At 35.2% G+C, this 22298-nt stretch overlaps 1 protein-coding gene across 2 annotated transcripts in view; it reads left to right on the plus strand.

Moving 5' to 3' along the window:
* The first annotated feature begins 5123 nt into the window (after positions 1-5123).
* zdhhc18b (zinc finger DHHC-type palmitoyltransferase 18b) overlaps positions 5124-22298 on the plus strand; it is a 26287-nt gene continuing 9112 nt past the window's right edge. Inside the window, exons 1-4 of one of the 2 annotated variants that reach the window (XM_056480146.1) lie at positions 5124-5817; positions 7312-7472; positions 19720-19875; positions 22211-22298. The exon at positions 22211-22298 is cut by the window's right edge and continues 50 nt beyond it. In XM_056480146.1, the coding sequence (XP_056336121.1) occupies positions 5579-5817; positions 7312-7472; positions 19720-19875; positions 22211-22298 (644 nt within the window). In that variant the 5' untranslated portion in view covers positions 5124-5578. The remainder of the gene's footprint in view (positions 5818-7311; positions 7473-19719; positions 19876-22210) is intronic. The other variant, XM_056480145.1, reaches the window with a different exon arrangement.

Here is a 22298-nt window from a genome sequence, read left to right on the forward strand (position 1 = left end):
AGAGATTAGACTCAATAATAATTCACGCAAAAGACACGATGTACACATGCGTAGCCAAATTCACGTACGTAAAATATTTATTTATACTTACAAAAACAATTCACATGCACAAAATAAAAATACATTTTCATAAAATACGTTTCACAAATGCAAAACACCATTTGCAAATATATAAGTGTACAAAAAGTTTTGAATGTTTAAAATTCACGAGTTCATCCTGAATGAGAATGTGCAAATCCTCTCTCACGTACGACTCACCCTGAATACGAGTGTGTGCATTTTGAGACTTTCCTGCCAGAAACAGGCAACTCGTACCTCTCAGCCAATCAGATGAGAGCTGTACTCGATGTTTATCACTCTGCGCTCCTTTTGCGCAGTCTGTTCCTCTAACCAACATGGCGGATACTCCTGTAAGTCAATACTGTTTCCTACTAGTTTGTGTATAAGCTTTTTATAGTATAGTGTATTTTCAGTAACTCAATAGAAAAGTGCTTGTGTTAAGTCTATGCTAATTTAAGTGTATAGTAATAAATGTGCAAAGCATCTTGTATTAGCCGCCATGTTGTAATTTGAACAAACCTTGTTGTTTAAATTATGTTAGGGATTAACTAATTTGATTCTTGAGGTTTGTTGTCCCAAGAACAACAAGTGCCTTTAGGACCAAAGTTGCCCATACTTGAACTTGATAAATAAAATGGTTTTTAAATATATTTTGTATAAATTGACATGGTGTAAGTTACATGATTATGTAATGAAATGCATCTTTTTTATATATAATTTAGGTGTCTCTCCTGCAATACATTATGCAACGACTCCACCATCGACTGGTTCGTGCTGTAGAAAGACAGCCACTAAACACAGATTATATACAGTTTATTTGTAGACAGGAAATGTTGCATATCAGTGCCTTGGCTGAATTGATACATGTTCCAGAGGATGTCATCTCAGCCCTTAGCAATCTAAGCATTCTCCTACAGCATTTAAGGAATGTTAGGCACTTGTTGTTCTTGGGATTTTTGACATTTATTACTATACACTTAAATTAGCATAGACTTAACACAAGCACTTTTCTATTGAGTTACTGAAAATACACTCAGATTCTACTATAAAAAACATATACACAAACTAGTAGGAAACAGTATTGACTTACAGGAGTATCCGCCATGTTGGTTAGAGGAACAGACTGCGCAAAAGGAGCGCAGAGTGGTTGACATCGAGTACAGCTCTCATCTGATTGGCTGAGAGGTACGAGTTGCCTGTTTCTGGCAGGAAAGTCTCAAAAATGCACACACTCGTATTCAGGGTGAGTCGTACGTGAGAGAGGATTTGCACATTCTCATTCAGGATGAACTCGTGAATTTTAAACATTCAAAACTTTTTGTACACTCTTATATATTTGCAAATGGTGTTTTGCATTTGTGAAACGTATTTTATAAAAATGTATTTTTATTTTGTGCATGTGAATTGTTTTTGTAAGTATAAGTTAATATTTTACGTACGTGAATTTGGCTACGCATGTGTACATTGTGTCTTTTGCGTGAATTATTAGAGTCTAATCTCTCTCCATACTTCAGGCCCTGTGTCCATTATGGACATCACGTCAGCCCATGGTTTTTTTGTAGTTCCTAAGCATTTCATCTGCAGTCTATGAGAGTCGAGGATTGTCATCCGATCAAATGATGGTAGCCTTGGCATGTTGTAATTTGAAAAAAAATCCACTGCACTGAAGAGCAGCTTGGCATAACTTCACTCCAGACACAACAAACATTTACTATGTTTTTATTCTGATTTATTGATATGTTAACCAATATTTCTTAAATTGTTTGTAAAAAAAGAGGGATTGGACTTCCCAATTAAAGTTTTGCCTTCAGGACTGCTGTAATTCTTTGTGGCATAGATTAAACCAGGGACTGGAAATACTCCTTAGAAATTTTTGGTCCATATTGACATGATAGCATCACACAGTTGATACAGATTTATCAGCTGCACATTCATGATGCGAATCTCCTGTTCCATCACATCCCATTGGTGCTCTATTGGATTGAGGTATGGTGACTGTGGAGGCCATTTGAGTACAGGGGACTCATTGTCATGTTCAAGAAACCAGTCAGAGATGATTCACTCTTTTTGACATGGAGCGTTATCCTGCTGGAAGTAGCCATCAGAAGATACACTGAGGTCATAAAGGGATATACATGGTCAGCAATACTACTCGGGTAGGCTGTGGTGTTGACACAATGCTCAATTGATACTAATGGGCCCAAAGTGTGCCAAGAAAATATCCACCACACCATTACACCACCAGCCTGAACTGTTACAAGGCAGGATGGATCCATGCTTTCATGTTGTTGACGTCAAATTCTGACCCTACCATTCGAATGTTGCAGCGGAAATTGAGACTCATCAGACCAGGCAACATTTTTCCAATCTTCTACTGACCAATTTTGGTGAGCCTGTGTGAATTGTAGTCTAAGTTTCCTGTTCTTGGAGTGACACCCGGTGTGATTTTCTGCTGCTGTAGCCCATCCGCCTCAAGGTTGGACGTGTTGTGCGTTCAGAGATGCTCTTCTGCATACCTCAGTTGTAACGACTGGTCATTTGAGTTATTGTTGCCTTTTTATCAGCTCAAACTAGTCTGGCCATTCTCCTCTGACCTCTGGCGTCAACAAGGCATTTGCGCCCACAGAACTGCCGCTCACTGGATATTTTCTCTTTTTCAGATAATTTTCCGTAAACCCTAGAGATGGTTGTGCGTGAAAATCCCAGTACATCACAGACCAGCCCATCTAGCACCAACTATCGTGCCATGTTCAAAGTCATGTAAATAATTTTTCTTCCCCATTCTGATAGTCGGTTTGAACTGCAGTAGATCATCTTGACCACGTCTACATGTCTAAATGCATTGAGTTGCTGCCATGTGATTGGCTGATTAGAAATTTGTGTTAACGAGCAATTGGACAGGTGTAGCTAATCAAGTGGCCGGTGAGTGTATGTGTGTCCATTAGGATGCACAATTGGTTCAAGATCTGTTACTGAAATAAATCTCCAGTGATGCAGATTGAACTTTTTTATATATAAAACTATATCGATGTACTCATTAATTGCTGAAACAATTTGATATGCAGAATATACAGATCTTGAAGTTCTTGAGCATATAGTACATGGAAATATCTCAGATGTGGACATTATGTGGAGTGATGAGGAAGATGAAGATAAAGTTTGTTATAAACAAGGTGCAATTTATACAGCAAAACCATTCAAATTAAAGTAAAAATGTTACAATGTTAATGTTTGTATTTTGAAAATAAATTTCAGCATGTCTGATAATATTTTTCCTTCTGGATAAAGTCTTAATTGTTTTATTTAGGATAATTTAGGATTAAATTATTTAGATTACGATTATTTAGAATAAAACCATTTTAAGGTCAAAATTATTAGCCCCTTTAAGCTATATTTGTTTGATAGTCTACAGAACAAACTATTGTTATACAATAACTTGCCTAATTACCCTAACCGCCTAGTCAACCTGATTAACTTAGTTAAGCCTTTAAATGTCACTTTAAGCTGTATAGAAGTGTTTTGAATAATATCTAGTCAAATAATATGCAATGTCATCGTGGCAAAGATAAAATAAATCAGTTATTAGAAATGAGTTATTAAAACTATATATATATATATATATATATGTATATATATATATATATATATATATATATATATATATATATATATATATATATATATATATATATATAAAATTTTTTATTATAATTTATTATTATAATTTGGTCTTATTTATAAGAGCCTCAAGAACTGTGAAAGCATGTTTGAACGGGGCAATAAAATACAAGTAATGGGTAATTTGACAAATAATATAATTCTAGTTAACCTTCAGACACAGCAGTATCCCATCTAACAACAACCGTGGCCCTGGACATCCCCAAATCACACAATTAGCCCCATTTTGTGTTAAATAGATTTTTATTTATCTTTCTTATAGTTTTGTTTAGTACTCTCAAAATCAAAAAATTGTGATAGAGATACGTTTTTAATATCCATAGTTATTTTTTCTTCCCTCAATGTTCAGTTTTACCACAATAAATCTTTTTTATAAACAAAGTTATTTGTTTATCTTATCTTTTATTAAAAAAAATCATAAATAGCTAGCATTTTGCTGAAATAGAACAACTGAAATAAGTAACTCATTGTGAAACATTTTTTTTTCAAATACTGTTGGTCAAAAGTGTAGGCATTGTTTCATTTAATGCTATTGCAAACTCAGTTTAACATGAACTCAGATAACAGCTCTCCTTTAATGCCTGATGAGGAAACAAGGAAAAAGATTAGAGAGCATTTTACACATTAGATTTTAATACATTCTAGATACAATTTGCTCTCAATTTGTGTTAGTGGCTGTTTTTATTTAATAAATAAAGATTAAAATAATGATATTAGATTATTTGTTAATTGTTGATTGGATATTTTCTGTGGGTGACGCAGTGCTCCGGTTTCCCCCACAGTCCAAAGACATGCGTACAGGTGAATTCGGTAGGCTAAATTGTCCGTAGTGTGTGAATGAGTGTGTATGGGTGTTTGCCAGAGATGGGTTGCAGCTGGAATGGCATCCGCTGCGTAAAACATGTGCTGGATGGGTTGGCGGTTCATTCCGCTGTGGCGACCCTGTATTAAGGGTCTAAGCTGAAAAGAAAATGAATGAATGAATGAATGGATATTTTCTTTGGGGACAAAATATTTTTTTCTTTTTTGTCTCTGGATATCTTGGTGCCCATATCCTCCATTGCGATGTAGGTAAGTAGATGATGATGACAGACAGACAGACAGACAGACAGACAGACAGACAGACAGACAGACAGACAGACAGACAGACAGACAGACAGATAGATAGATAGATAGATAGATAGATAGATAGATAGATAGATAGATAGATAGATAGATATAGAATCAACTTGTCACCGTCGCAAATGTTCTTCCAGAATTGCACACCAAACGCCCTCAATGTGTAATAACCATAGCCTGGTAATAACACGAAGAGCTTTCAAAAGATTATGACATGATCATCTATTACGCAGCCTGCCATGTGAAGAGCATCCGAGGACTGGAGCGTCACATCCTGTGTGCAATTGAGATCATCTGTGTAGAGGTATGAGCATGTACGCGCGGCACATCATCCTCTATTCTGCTCTCACTGTATTCAAAACCCATTGACGCTCATCTGGCGTCCTTCACCGCTCGTGGAATAAAAGCGGAGCAGTTAGCTTTTAAAGGGGAAGCGTGCGTTCGCGGTCGAATAACAAAGAAAGCCGCTGCTTTATTGAAACATGTAGGACGAATCTGTGACGTCGCCGCTGCATATCGCGTTACGTCACACGCTGGTAAATCCGTCGCGTTTCGTCGTGCGCCGATTGGACTGCGATCTGTTTGCCAATAAAGCGGAACGCGGTCGGCGTGTACGCGCGTGTTTGTGGAATGACACAATTACGCGACGTTTATCCGCTCGTCTCGCGCAGCAGCTGATGTTTGATGGACGTCGAGCGGCTTGATTCCACCGCCGTGAAGGATGAAAAACCGCGAGTATCAGCAAATAGATCCTCAGGCACTCGCGACACCAACCCCGACCCCTCCGCCGCGATCTCTGCCAGAGCACAAGCCCAGACGAGCCCGGAGAAAATGGGAGGTGTTTCCCGGGAAGAACCGCTTCTACTGTGACGGTCGCATCATCGTGGCGCGTCAGAGCGGCGTGTTGCCGCTCACGCTGGGACTCATCCTGCTCACCAGCGGACTCTTCTTTATATTCGAGTAAGTCTGGTGCCTTTGTCGGTGGACGGCATGTTCACTAAGCTGCTTGTTGTTGTTGTTGTTGTTAGAGATCGTGCAAGCCGGTAGTGCTGTCCGAAAGCATGGAGGAACACAACAATGCAGGCCTGTGGGGTTAAGTTGTCGCAGGTGTATCCCAACTCCGGTGAAAGTCTCATTTACAATGTCTGTTTACTCGAGAAAATGTTTTGTAGGTTGCAATCTTACACATCCTTCAAATACACTTGAAGGGTTAATTCACCCCCAAAATTAGCATTCTGTCGTCATTTACTCACCCTCTAGTAACAGTTGCTGCATACCTGTAGGACCTTCTTTGTTCTGTGGAACCTAAAAGACGACACTAAAGAGGCCACTGACTTTCATTGAATGGGGAAATACCATGAATCTTAATGAGCAGAAGATCTTTAGAGTGTAAGAATGGTAATTTTAATGTCAAATTTATACACATAAAGATGTATTCGTGTATTATATCGAAGCTGAAAAAACACTTAATGAAAAACAAATTAATTACTACCTTTTAACCACTGACTTTTTTGGGACATTAAACTAATCTATTCAGTTGAAGATATTTGTAAACAAATCTATTCAGGTCGTTTCAGTATGAATTAAAAAAATATCATGGTAATAAACAGTAGATTTGCATTGTGACAACTTTTTTCTCTTTTTATTTACGTGTTCTGCTGTAGTCTCATCTTTTAAAAATAGTTTATACATGTGTATAGGCTTATTTTAATAATTTGCATAAAATATGTAGTCTTCAAATGCATGTTTTGCATTATCACTCAGTGATCGACTGATTAAATACAATAGGCCATATGCGTTTTTACAATCTTTAATATTACTTGTAGCTTAATAAAAGGTTCCGTTTATATTTTACGCAAGCTTTTTTCATGACAAAATTCATTCGTTCATTCGTCAGTTTGTTGAGGCTGCTTATCTATTCATTTTATGAATGAAAACAAGTTTATTTGACATGTATTTTAACAAACTAAAGACATTAAACTGGCTCCCTATTAGTTACTATCAGTTATATCATAACTACTGTAAAACTGCATGTGAAATATACTGTGCCTCTCAATGCATTATTGTACTAAGGTCATTTTTAGGCACTGTAATTAATGATATATGGTTATTTAAATGTGACATCAATTATATCCCTAATTTTTAACAGGTCCATTGGGACGTAGCGCATTATCCAGAGATTCCGTTAAAGCTGAAATCTTTATGTTATACCATTACTTGTGTTATTTATTTTCCAATGGACTGCAGCACTTTAGACATCAGTTCTTGTTTGGATCCTCTTACACAGCCGCCGCTGTCTCTCAGTCTCTTTATAGGGCATTTGTTTAGCATTAGACATTGGGATTGGAATCCACAGAACTGCAGGGAATGGAAAGGTTTAATGGAGCCCTGTGTTTTAAAGCGTCCTTGTTCCGCAATCGATGTTTTCCTAATTGAGCCATTCTGTGGTTTCAGCTGCCCGTTCCTGGTGAAACACCTCACCAGCTGCATCCCGGCCATCGGAGGGGTGCTTTTTGTGTTTGTGATCATCTCCCTCCTACAGACCAGCTTCACGGATCCAGGGATTCTGCCCCGGGCCACTCCAGAGGAGGCTGCAGACATTGAGAAACAAATCGGTGAGGAAGACACAGCTTCACATGTCCATGATCATGTTTAGAAAAGCATGTAGTTGTGCTCTGATTACAGCATAATGCGCAGTTTGTGTTTTATGCTAGAGCTCCATTGTTCTGGATAAAGTGAGAATCACATTTTTTTTTCATCCTAACAAAAATACAAATTTATCAGACAATTTTTTTCATTTTTTATTTGGTGAAGTCAATTGTATTATTGTTTTTAAAAGACTTTATTAACTCGTTTTAATTAATTTATCTACTCTTTTTTTTTAATGATAATCTTTTAAAGGTGAATTATGCGGCTCTACAGTATACTGCATGCAAACTTATTAAATATGTGCTGTTGTTTGTGCAAATACAGGACCTGCAAGGTCAAAAAGCTTGCCTTCTTCCACAACAGAGAACATCTCCAGACCTGCTTAAAATACATTAATCCAAATATTACTTGCATAGATTACTTGACTGTTTACAATATTAGCATAATTCTGGACAAATGCATACACAGAAAGAAGGCGACACAACTGTAGTGTCATTGCCATGTTGTGCTGTGTTTCTCTAAAGAGTTACAAAAAAATAAGTTTTTGGTCTTGTATTTGCAAAGTTGGTTCTGATTAATGATCTGCATTGTCAGAGTCTGACTTTTCCCTTAAGTTCATATCATAAAATGTTCTGTTTACAATTGCTTTATGTAGGTTTGGAAGTTGAAATGGACTAGTATGGTAACATTGGCATGATAAGTGGGAGTGTAACTCTATGCAATTTTTGTTTCACATACAAAACAAACATAGTTCATATCCAAGTTGTGAGTTCCTACTAGAACATATTATGCTCGCAGTCATTTATCATTGCTTGACATTGCAGCTAGAAATTATCTATATAAAAAGTAGTCAAACTAACATATAAACATTTAAATTCAGCAGTCATTTTTACGTGCTCAATTAGGGTTGGGCGATTAAAATCGGTATCAATATTTATTGACTAAGCACCATTGTCAATATTGATTTAAAAAAAAAAAATAAAGGAAAGATTCGGTATGTAGTTTCGGTATGAAGCGCTATAGTTTTATTAAAATGTGGCTGCTGAGCTACTTGCACAACATGCATATGGGAGTGATGCGCACATATTGTGCTAGCGGCGTGCATGTGAATCACGCGCATTGTCGAGGTACACCTAGTTGAAAACAATTAAACTTTTCCGAATGCCGTGAGCGCACCGCGATTCATGTAAGTAGAACTAACTAAACAGCTTTAGACTTTGTATGGAATATACTAATTTCAGTAATAACGGCAGACTAATTACCTTAGACAGACACAGTGCACCCAAACACTGCAGCTGTATTTACTTTTCTTCATAAACTTTCATCGGAGCTGCAGCAGTGATTTGTTCGTCATCCTCCTGAGAAAATGCTTGATGGTCGCCTAGTTACAAGAGATGCCAGGGGGTTGTGAGCGCAAAGTCCACTGTAAATGGTCAAGGAATCCATGTGCACACGTTAGTCACTTTAGAATAACAACGCATGCTAAATGAGTGCCGTATAGCAGCAGTGAGTAGATTGTACATAAAAAAAGGAATTAAGGATGTTGCCAGAGTGGCTTTTTGGTTTCTTGTGCATCCCAGCCACTAGCTCCCCATCTGAAAGATTTTTTAGCATATGGGTAATACTGTCATTCAAGTTCAAAGTTTGTAATGTTCAGTATGTATTTGAATAATGATGGTTAGTTCCTTTACTTAAAAGCTCAGATTTGATAATCATAATTTGTGTTGACAGAGTTTGAGGTTTACTGTATCATTATTATTCACTAGGAATGCAATGGTTCTCTGTAAAAAATGGTATCGTCTCAATGTCCTCCCATGGTTCGGTGCGCCCTGTGATCCGCGGTTCAGAATATGCATTATTAATATTGTTTGGTGATTTTAAAAACAACTGCAAAAAAGTTATTTTGTGCGCTTCTAAATACCGTTCACATGTCAGTGACCTGTCCAATCAAAAAAAGTCTGCTTGGATTAAATAAAGAAATAAATATTTATTGAGCATAAGACTGGGTGATATATATACATATATATATATATATATATATATATATATATATATATATATATATATATATATATATATATATATATATATATATATATATATATATATATATATATATATATATATATATATATATAAAAAAGAAATATCACAATATCATGGTTCATATCATTCGATATTGATAATTATTCTATTTTTTACATTTAGGAATATTAGGATTTTTTTTTTATTTAACCTTTATTTTAATTAACCAACATTACTAAGGCAAATCGTTTCAATAGTCAAAAACAAAAATATTTAAACAAATGTTTTATCTCTTTATAATAAAAATATAAACACACAGTTCGGTCCATAAATCAGATGAACGCTGTAGGAATTACAACAGTTTGCATATGTGCCTTTCACTTGGAGGGTCCAAAAGTAATTGGACAATTGGCTTCTAAGCTGTTGCATGGCCAGGTGTGTGTTGTTCCCTCATTATCCCAATTACAGTAAGCAGATAAAAGGTCCAGAGTTCATTTCAAGTGTGCTATTTGCATTTGGAATCTGTTACTGTCATTTCTCAAGATGAGATCCTGTCACTATCAATCAAGCAAGTCTTCATTAGGCTGATAAAATAAAACAAACCCATCCGAGAGGTTCTGATCATTCTTAGAGATTTTTAGAAAGAACGCACCATTGAGCATAGCAACATCAAAAGACCCAGAAGACCATGGAAACAACTGTGGTGTTTGACCAAAGATTTCTTTCCGTGGTGAAATCTTCACAAGGGAAATCTTCACAACAATTCAAGAACACTCTCCAGGAGTTAGGTGTGTGAGTGTCAGAGTCAACAATCATGAGAAGACGACACCAGAGTGAATACAGAGGGTTCACCACAAGATGTAAACCATTGGTGAGCCTCAAAAACAGAAAGGCCAGATTAGAGTTAGATAAAGATACCAAGATAAACTTGCACAAGAGTGATGGGAAACGAGTGGAGTATGGAGAAGGAAAGGTACTGCTCATGATCCTAAGCAGGTGGTAGTAGTGACATGGCGTGGGCATGTATGGCTGTCAATTGAACTGGTTCTCTTGTATTTATTGATGATGTGACTGCTGACAAAAGCAGCAGGATGAATTCTGAAGTGTTTCAGGCAATATTTTCTGCTCCCAATAAAGCAAATGCTTCAGAACTCATTGGACGGCGCTTCACAGTGCAGATGAAGAATGACCCAAAATATACTGCAAAAGCAACCAAAGAGTTTTTGAAGGGAAAGAAGTGGAATGTTATACAACGGCCAATTCAATTAGCTGATCCGAATCTAATTGAGCTTCCATTTCACTTGCTGAAGGCAAAACTGAATGGAAAATGCCCCAAGAACAAGCAGGGACTGAAGATAGTTGCAGTAGAAGCCTGGCAGAGCACCAACAGGAATGAAACCCAATGTCTGGTGATGTCTTTGTGTTTCAGACTTCATGTTGTTATTGACTGCAAAGGATTTGCAAGTATTAAAAAGTGAAAGTTTGATTTATGATTATTATTCTGTCCAATTACTTTTGGACCCTTAACAAGTGGGAGGCACATATGCAAATTCTTGTAATTCCTACAGTGTTTACTGGATTTGGTTGTAAATACCCTCAAATTAAAGCTGACAGATTGAATTCATTTTAAATCAATTGTGTTTGTGTATAGAGCCAAAAATGTTAGAATTGTGTTGATGTCTAAATATTTATAGACCTAACTGTATTTTTTTTATTATAAAGAGATGAAACATTTTTTGTTTAAATATTTTTGTTTTTGACTATTGAAACGATTTGCCTTAGTAATGTTGGTAAATTAAAATAAAGTGGTTAAATAAAAATATCCTAATATTTCTAAATGTATTGTTAAAAAATATTCAATAATTATCAATATCGAATGATATGAACAGTGATTTCATAATTTCTTTTGCAATATCACCCAGCCTTATGCTCAATAAATATTTATTTATTTGTAGCAGACATTTTATTTAACTTGTATACCTTTGATGTTCACAAATATTATTTATTCAGTCATTCATTCATTTTCTTTTCGGCTTTGTCCCTTTATTAATCCGGGGTCGCCACAGCGGAATGAACCGCCAACTTGTCCAGCACATGTTTTACGCAGCGGATGCCCTTTCAGCCACAACCCATCACTGGGAAACACCCATACACCCTCATTCACACATACCACACTCATTCAGTTCACCTATACCACATCTTTTGACCTTGTGGGGGAAACAGGAGCACCTGGAGGAAACCAACATGAACACGCATTGTTGAGAACATGCAGACTCCACACAGAAACGCCAACTGACCCAGCCGAGGCTCGAACCAGCGATGATCTTGCTGTGAGGCGAACGTGCTACCCACTGTGCCACCGCGCCGCCTCAAATATTAATAATCCTAATAAAAAAACTAACAAGTAATAAACAAACAATCGATTTGCATTAACTAAATTACTGTATTTTAACCAAACCATGAACCAAATACCATCATGCCTACCGAACTGTTACACTCATGATGTTAAGGTGGTTATAGTTTCTGACATATGTTTAAGATTATTGTTCAGTCACAGTGGGCTGTGTCAGCTGAACAAACGGGATAATAGGCTTTTGGAAGGTCTGGGCTTTATAGAAACTGGTATTCAGCAAGAGAGTTTCAGACAGACTGGAAATAGAGGTGCTGCACCAGTGTTTAGTATGTCAAAATGTGTTTTTGGATAATTTAAAGCATTTTAGTATATTTTTACACCAATAAGACAATGGTTTTCTAAAATGGCATCTTATGGTTTCTTAAATCTACATTATGAACCAGTGTGCACACTATACATTGTATTAGTTGCACTGTTACATGAACTGACAGTATTTCATGTTTAATTCAGCAAGTGGATTTCAGTTATCCTTTGTCGCAATTAATTCCACAATTTTTCTGCATTCTATATCCAAGCTTGTCTAAAATGACTTTTGACAGTTATTATATAATGACTTAAGAATGAGATGTCTGATGTTGCTTCTGGTTCATTCGTCTTTCTGGATATGTAAAGCCAAGTCTAAGGCATTGCATTATGGCAGGGATGTCAAACTCAATTCCTGGAGGGCCGCAGTCCTGCACAGATTATTTCCAGCCCTGCTTCAACACACCTGTAGTTTGCAAACAAAAGACTTAATTAGTTTGATCAGCTGTGTTTAATTAGAATTGGAACTAAATTGTGCAGGGCTGCGGCCCTCCAGGAATTGAGTTTGACATCCCTGCATTATGCTATAGAACACTCAGTGGAGTGTGTTCTGTTGCTTTTACATTTTGACAGATGTAACCGGTTTTCCATGTTTGTGCATAAATACACACGTGTATTTATTTATGTATGTATGTATTAAGAGAGTTGTATGTTCCAGGTCTAAAAAAGTATTTTTTTTTAACATCATTGAAATGAAATAAAGTAGTGCAAAGTAAATTAAAACAGAAAAGTAAGCAAAAATGATTTCTGAAATTGTTGTCTGTTCAGTCATGGCTGCTCGGAATAGTTTTAACATATTTTTGGTCTTGGTGTAAGATCTGCTACACATACTCCTGCCTATACTAGGGGTGTAGTTCCTGAAGGGCCGCAGTCCTGCAGTTTCGTTCCATCCGTGCTCCAACACACCTGTAGGTTTCAAACAAGCCTGAAAGACTCAGCTAGTTTGATCAGGTGTGTTGAATTGGGGTTAAAGTGAAACTGTGCAGAGCTGTGGCCCTCCAGAAACTGAGTTTGACACTTTTGCTAGACACACATACATGCTTCTGTGAGAATGAGGCCCTATTCACATCTTCTATTTTTGTTGATCTGATCATATGTGGACGCTAAAACAGACACTAAAAGTACAGGTGTGAATGGGTTGTGAAACATTTTCAGCTCGTCCAATTTTGATCATTTCCGGAGGGGGTTGAAAACTCATTTGACTGAATTGCTTTAATAGTGCAAAAGCACGTGGTTAAATTGGTTCGAACAGCAGCTAAAGGTCATCTTCTCTGTCTGCTGATCTCATTCATAAATCCACTGGGTGGAGAGGGGTCTTTTTAAACATTTGTCATTGATAATGTTAGGTTAATCCTATAGGAAAAAAAGTTTTCTTTTGTAAAAATAAGACTACGTGTTTGACTGCAAATTAGAATTTTGAACTATAGTTACTTCTGTTCAAATAGCAGCTTTCCTGTATAGCATTCATGAACAAGTGTTATACAGCTTTGTGAATGTTTTATTTCATATGTTAAGTCTTTAATGTACTTAAATTTTTATTCTATTCAGAGGCACAATATAAGCCTGGGATGATGCATATGTTGCAGGGTCGTTCTTTTCAATTGGTCCATTGTCCTGAATTGCATAATATTTTATTATTATTATTTTTTTACTTTCCTTACTTTTGATGTTTAAAATATCTGTTTAATTAATTTTAGATGTATAACAACCAAAGCACATGTTAAAACTGTCAAACAGAATAAGGTATGCAAGGTCTGTAATATTATTTAAAATATAAATGTATGATTTTAAAATGTAGAAATTATAGAATTTATTTATTTTCTTTTCTTTATTCTATAATTGTTTTTTATTAATATTTCTTTTTTTTTGTTTAATAATGCATAGAGTAACCTAATAAAGCCTGATTAATTGATCTGGTATCTTTTTAAAGCAATTTAAAGTTTTAATTGCCAGTGTTTTTCAGAATTAGGTTAAAAGATCAGAGAAAACCAATACCTGCCCGAAGACCTTCACTCATCAGAGAAATGGTTGAAAGTGGTCAAGTGATCAGATTGACAAAAACGTATCTTTAACCAGATACAAACTGGGCCAGGAACTGCTATTGCTTTAAGTTTTATTAATTAAGATCAATTAACAACCATTGATTGTTGATCAATCTTTTAATTATTCCACTGACTAATTGGTAGACTTGGATTCAACTAAATGACTTTTGAAAATTACATTATATACATTAATAAGTAGAATTGCTGTTTTGCAATTACAGATATGAAAATGTATTCTGACAGACTGATACATCATTCTGCCAAACATCTCATTTTGTAAATCATTTAGAAATGGAACAAAAAGGGAGGTAAAATTATCTTTTTAAATCGCAAACCTTTTTTTTTAAATGTCTTGCAGTTTTGAATAATCAAAACAGCTCTGAGTGTCAAGCTTTATTTGGAAACCAAACTGCTGTATCACATTAAAATAATATATTTTATATGCACTTAATAATAATAATAATAATAATAATAATAATAATAATAGCTAGCCACACTGGAAAGCTGTCACTTTTTGTTATTTAATTTATTTTTGAGAGGAAAGTATGCTTCACATATTATTAACATATTAATCTAATTACTACAGTCAGCATCATTGTGGATGTTGCCTAATGGTAAAGAGCTGTTTGCATTTTTTTTTTTATCCAGAGGAAAAATGCAAATAAAACTTGAGTGGGAGTAAAACATTGGTAACGCACTACTGTTTTGCCTTTGCTTGCTATTCAACAGCACCAATCTTGGACTGTGTTGTACTCAGGAAGGCTGAATTACAGTATTGGGCCGCAGTGCTTCACTAATTAAACTATTATTTTAAAGCATTGTTCACCTAAAACTGAAAATTCTGCCATTTTCTCATCCTCCAATTGTTCTATGTCTGTTTGAGTTTTTTCCTCTGAACACAAAGGGCAATATAATGTAGAATGTTGAAAAGCAGCAGCCATTCTATGTCAATGGCTGCTTCAAACATTTTTTTTTCAGAATGTTTTGTGTAAAAAAAATATATATATTAAATTTAGAGCTGTTTAAGTGAGTAAATAAGGAAAATTAATTATTTAAATAAACGATCCCTGTAATCATATGAGATCATTGACCATAGGAGATCTAGGCATGTCGAGCTGGTTGGTTTAGTGGAACTATAATAACACACTGCTGTACTAGCTTACACCAATCATCAAGTAATGAAAGTAGCATGTAAATAGGGTAAAGTGTAGCCATGTTTACTTTTGTTTGGCAGGTTTTTTCTGTGTAGATTTTGCAGTGGGTTTCATTTTGTCACTCAGATTGACCACAATGACCACCTGAAAGTTTTGAAACTGATTTTTGTGTGACCGCATCTATGATATCAAATCTCAAACATGTTTGTTCTTCATTAGTATATTTGCATTAAGCAGATCAAATTTTTTTGTGGGCTTATTGAGTTATTCGTTTGGGAAATTGCATTACTAATATTAACTTCCAGACCAAAGAGAAGGATAAAGGCACTAAACACCTCTTTGTAGGGGGCTCACTCTCATCTTAATTTTTCTGTCCTCAGTCACACTATTTCATTTCCTTGAAAAATTAGAGGGCGTTCTGCTATAATTGCAGAAGTTGACATTGACATGATCTCAAACACGTACTCAGATCTGCATAGCCTGAGGAATTAATCATTCTTTCACCTACTGCATAATATAGCACATCTTTTCCCTGTTAACGGATTCATGTATCATTTATGATAAATCTGGATATGGTTAATAAAACCCAGTGATCTCTTTAAAAAAAAAAACATTAAAAGAGCAAAATACATTTTAATTAGATTTGTTAAAGGAGTATTATTATAATAATGTTTATACTCTAAGATGTTTAGCTGAGTTGTTTTGAGATGCTGTGAAATGGATAATTTATTACAGTTATAAATTATGCAAGACAAATTTATTATCTGTCTGTTTTTCGCCCATCTGACCTTCACTGTCAGGCTGTCATTTGCAGTCATTTCATTGTAGCAGTAATGTTAAGTTGATCAAGCAGGCGTTTCAATTCAAATGTCTGGGTTTATGAAGTGATTTGACAAACATGAGCATACAAAACATTGTTGAACATACAAAATGAGAGTTCACAGCCAGAAAATCACAGGTAAAAGGCCATTCACAACTAGGATATACTAGATATAAAAACATCTGATGTAATCGTTCCATTAATGTTTCATCTGTGGCAAGACTTCAATAAAATATGGAGCCAGATCAGTCTCAAAAATAATACATTTACAAAATATAATTCATACATCCACGACACACTTCACATTTACAAAATACAATTTACAAATTCAAAACGCGATTCATAAATACACAAATCCAATTCATAAATTCAAAACAGATTAATTCAGGCTATTCATAAATGCACAAATCCAATTTGTGAATTCAAACCATGAATTAAAAATACAAGAATTCAGTTCGTAAATTCAAAACCAAGATTCAGAAACAAATAAATTTGAAAATTATAAACGTGATTCATAAGTGCACAAATCCAATTTGGAAATTCAAAACACGATTTATAAATGCACAAATCCAATTTGTAAGTTCCTAACATGATTCATAAGTGCACAAATCCAATTCGGAAATTCAAAACGCGATTTCATAAATATACAAATCCAATTTGTAAAATCAAAACATGATATAAAATGTACACATCCAATATCGTGAATCAAAACACAATTCATAAATACACAAATCCAATTCATTTGGGGAAAATATTCATGTTTTTTACTTTTGAATTCACGAATTGTGTGTTGAATTTATGAATTCTCTTTTGAATTTATAAATTGCATTTTTAATGTTAATTGTGCTGTCCATGTATGAATTTTATTTTGTAAATGTTATATTTTTGAGACTGATCTGGCTCCATAATAAAATGCTTAAGTCATTTGTTGTACAGCAATACATTTACTCCAGCTGGAAAGTAACAGTACAAATACTTTGTGTTTGTTAGTGCGAAAGAAAAAAAAAGGTTTTGGACTGAATTAAGTGTTAAATTGAAGACATTTATTTTTGTTTATTATTATTATTATTATTATTATTATTATTATTATTATTATTATTATTATTATTATTATTATATTAAGATATATGCCTACAGAATATTTTTTTGGAGTGCATGAACATGAATGGCAGCTGTTATTCTTGATCTAAAAACAGCAAACTACAGGCTGAATTATGACACACAGGGTGACTTTCAGCTTTGTTTTTAGTCAAAATTGCAGAGCGATGTTGCTAGAGTACTTTCCTGCTGAATTTTTTATTATTATTTTTTTTTACACCGAAATTAGAAATGTAAGTTATTTTCTATAAATGTATCAATATGATATGAGGTCTAGTTACCACTGTGTGAAACTAAAACCAGAGTAGTAAATAATACTTTTGACTTCAGTACATGTTTGAGGGCGTACTTTTACTTGAGTACAAACTAATAGTCAGTACTTCAACTTATACCGTCATTTTAAACATGAGTATCTGTACTTATGCTTGAGTAAAGGATGTGTGTACTTTGCCATCTTTGACTCCAGGTTCATTTGTTGAAAAAATAAAGAAAGAAAACTTTTCTCTGATTACTTGCACTATTAAGCTTGGGCATTTATTATATTTTGCCTGATCGATTTAGTTTATTTATTTTTTAATATGCCATAAAAAAGAAGGTATGACTGTGTATGATTATTTTTCAACACCAAATTTATTGTTGTTTTTACTTTGCTGAAAAACTTCTAAACATGGTTTACTTTACTTATGGCCCATAAAAAAGATTTTTAACATCGAAGTATTGGACTGCTGTACAGTTTGAACATAGAAAGCACTCAATTCTTGGTCTGGGCTATATTTTTGCACAAATTACTTCAGCAATGCGACGTGGCATGAGGTGATTAGTCTGTAGTTGTTTCAACCTGTTCAGGTTGCTTTGAAATGCAGCCCACTGAGTTTTAGGTCGAGTGAGTTTGCTGGCCAATCGAGTACCTTAAAACAGGTATTAGTACCTTTGCCAGTGTGGGCAAGGGCTAAGTCGTGCTGGACAGTCAAATCAGTATCTCCTAAAAGCTGGTCAGCAGAGGGAAGCATGAAGTTCTAGTAAAATAAAAAAAATGCTTCAGTTCAGTTGTCACATTAAGTTCAATTCAGTGTAATGCAAAAGTCACTGCTAAAAACCCAAACACTGAAGAGCGACTCCAGCGATGCACAGCTCCACTAGACCCATGACGATGATAACGATGACACAAGTTTCATTACTGGATTTGAATGTTTTGTTTAACCCGTGCATCTTGTTCGTTTCAAAATATTAGAGGGCAGAGAATTTTGTTAATTTCAGTTCAAATCAAAACCAAGTCATTCATACAGTATAGTTATTCACATAACTTAAATGGACATGACTGTTATAAAAGTTTAAACTTTTAGATGTCGTGAATGTGTGTAGCTTGCTGTTTTGTTAATAATTAAACAACCTACATAATAATTTTTGATTTAGTACATTTTTAATTTAGACATTTTTAAAGATCATTGTAATTTCATTGCTTATTGATCCTGTGGCTTTGGAAAACGAGAGAATTAATATTTAATATATATAAAACATAAGAAAAATATCTGACTGTTAAAATAAACTAATCTGTGTCTTAACGAATTGGGTAGGTAGTTAAATTAAAAATACAATGGTCAAAATTAACCTTTTTTTTTTACGTTCTAAACATTTTCGATACTACGTGATATGGAATGTTATCAATACATTTTATTTGATTTTTAATTTTTTTTGCTGTATTGTCCAGCTCTTAGGTGAGTTAGTGTGTCTCTGATTAGATGAGCTAGAACAACAACAAAAACTATGATGGCAAAATAATACCAGTCATTACAGGAAATAAATGTGAAATTTATTTTGGTCCGTATAAAACCGAACGAGAGAATGTACTGCTTAAAATAAAGCATCTTTACACAGCAAAGGTGACACAGTAACCAAACATGAAGTGGCAAAAATTTGTATTAAAAATCGTTTTAATATAAAGCTTCTTCACACTAAATTTCAAGCAGACACAGACCCACCTTCGGGCCACCTGAAATCAGCTGTGTGAAGATGACTCGACAAATATACTATTAAAACTCTTTGGAACGAAGCAAACTTCATGATTAACTTCATGCTGTACTATTCATGCGTTTATTATTTGATCTTTAGTGCTTAAAATAGCACCTTTTAATATATTTTATTGATTACTTAATGGATAAGCTTACAAAGCCAAAGATATTATCCTGCTTTAGGGTTGTTGTTTTTTCTTGTTACTTTCATATAATTTGTTGAGAGAAAGTGTTAGCTGTTCAGAGCAGCTTAATAAACTTTTTTTATTTATTTTTTATAAATCTCAAGAGTATAGTTTTTGTTATGTGACATTTCATCCTCTGCTGGATATGTTTTCCTCTGTCTCAGACAACCCGACGGGCTCATCCTCATCTTACCGCCCCCCTCCGCGCACTAAGGAGGTGGTCATCAATCAGCAGGTGGTTAAACTCAAATACTGCTTCACTTGCAAGATCTTCAGGCCGCCTCGAACCTCCCACTGCAGCCTGTGTGACAACTGTGTGGGTGAGAATCAGATCTATCAACTCATCTGTGGCTGTTTTTAACAATTATTAATAGCAGTGTTTGCTAATGCAAGTGTCATTATCACACTCAGTTGAGATTTGCATGTCGATTTATGCATTTGGCAGATTATTTCATCCAATGCTGCTCATATTGCACATTATTAGTTCATGCATAGTTTACTAGTCACATGACAAGCTTTGCTGCAACCTAGAAAAAATGCAATTTTATAGAGTGCTTTCAGTACTATCTAAATCTGGAGGGTTAATCTAAATATATAACCGGTTTATTAAATAGCAGAGGAAAAAAGTATGTAGACTTTTTAAGAATATAATAAAGTTGTGCTGATCCAAATACTGTAGACGTCCAACGGATGTTTTCAATTCTGAAAAGGGGCAGTTCACCTAAAACTGAAAATTCTGTCCACTCTTCACTTGCTTCAAACCTATTTTACTTTTGTTAAACACAAAAGATGTTTTTAAGAAAGCTGAAAACCTGTAGCCATTGAATTCCATAGTATTTGTTTGTCCTACTATGGAAGTCAATGGTTACTACTTTTAAAGTTTCTTCAAAACACTGGAAGTGGAGTAAATAGTGAATTTTTTTTTTTTTTTACCGAACTATCTCTTTAAATTTAAATCCTCCAGAATTTTTAATAATGATGTTATTAATAGTCATTTTGGGTTTGGTAATTTCGCTAGAAACACCTTGACTTGGGATGCAGGTGTAAAATGTTTTGCCTTTCCCCAAGGTATCTTTAAATTAAATTTGATCAAATGATAAAACTATAATGGTTGCTACTTTTATTCAGTAGCAAAAATTAAATCTGCCTTGAATCAGGAACTTGTTCCCCAAATCGTTCTAAAACCAATTTTTTCCCCCATTTACTTAGCCCCGTATTTTCAGTAGAGATTTTCTCACAGTTTTTCACTACCAACCAGCTACTAGGTGAACAACATTTCAAATTAGTAGCTATATACACTCACTGGTCACGTTTATCAACCTTGAGGCAGATGGGCTACAGCAGCAGAAGACCACACCATTCCTGTGAGCTAAGAACAGTAACTGAGGCTAAAATTCGCACCAGCTCATCAAAATTAGGCAACAGAAGATTGGAAAAATGATGCCTAGTTTGATGAGTCTCAATTTCTGCTGCGACGATTGGATGGTAGGGTCAGAATTTGGCATTAGCAACATGAAAGCATGGATCCAGCCTTGTATCAACAGTTCAGGCTGGTGGTGGTGTAATGGTGTGGGGGTATATTTTCTTGGCACACTTTGGGCCTATTAGTATCAATTGAGCATCATCTCAGTGCCACAGCCTACCTGAGTAGTGTTGCTGACCATGTCCATTCCTTTATGACCACAGTGTACCCATCTTCTGATGGCTACTTCCAGCAGGATAATGCACCATGTCATAAAGTGTGAATCATCTCAGACTGGTTTCTTGAGCAAATGGCCTCCGAAGTCACCAGAGCTCAATCCAATAGAGCACCTTTGGGATGTGGTGGAATGGGAGATTCGCATCATGGATGTGCAGCCGACAAATCTGCAGCAACTGTGTGATGCCATCTAACAATATGGACCAAAATCTCAGAGGCATATTTCCAGTACGTTGCTGAATTTATGCCACAAAAGATTAAGGCAGTTCTGAAGGCAAAAGTGTGTCCAACCCAGTACTAGTAAACTGTACCTAATAAAGTGGCTGGTGAGTGTATAGAAAAATGAGTGATCTTGTCAGTAGCTATCAGCACTTTGAGAGAGAAACGAACCACCAACATACAGTTAAAACAATATCAATACTGCTAATTATTGACAATTCATTAAGGTATTTTGCAGGAAGTTGAATGTTATTTACATTACTTATTTTTATAATTTTATAATTCATACCTTCCACTAACAGTCCTTTGTGTTCACAGTGGTCTTATTTTAACCACTAATTTCCACTTACAAAAAAAAAAATCTTGTAAATATGCTTGTCTTTTAGAAGTTAATAACAAACCCAATGGAAAAAATATAGAGAACTATAACTTCACTGTTTGAAGGTGAAGTTGCAAGGGCAAACACCCCAAATAGTAAGCATTCATCTAGTTGGTTTGGGTTTAGTTTAACTTTTTAGCTTCACACTTATCTGCTTGTGTAGGCTGTTATCTCTCCCAGATTTAGCTGTGTTAATAATAGCGCGTTAGGTTTATGTAAGCTGGTTCAGACCGGTCTGTTTTTTTTATTTGATCATCGATCTCTCAAGTTCTCACTTGTTCTTCAGCCAGCAATCTTTTTAATTACTGCTGTAATAAATCTTAATGAAGTGACGTCATCTGTCTTGTGTGTTTGATAGAGCGCTTTGACCATCACTGCCCTTGGGTCGGCAACTGTGTGGGAAAACGGAACTATCGCTTTTTCTACACCTTCATCGTCTCGCTGTC

The sequence above is a fragment of the Danio aesculapii genome, chromosome 19, assembly GCF_903798145.1.
Source record: "Danio aesculapii chromosome 19, fDanAes4.1, whole genome shotgun sequence".
NCBI classification, from domain to species: domain Eukaryota; kingdom Metazoa; phylum Chordata; class Actinopteri; order Cypriniformes; family Danionidae; genus Danio; species Danio aesculapii.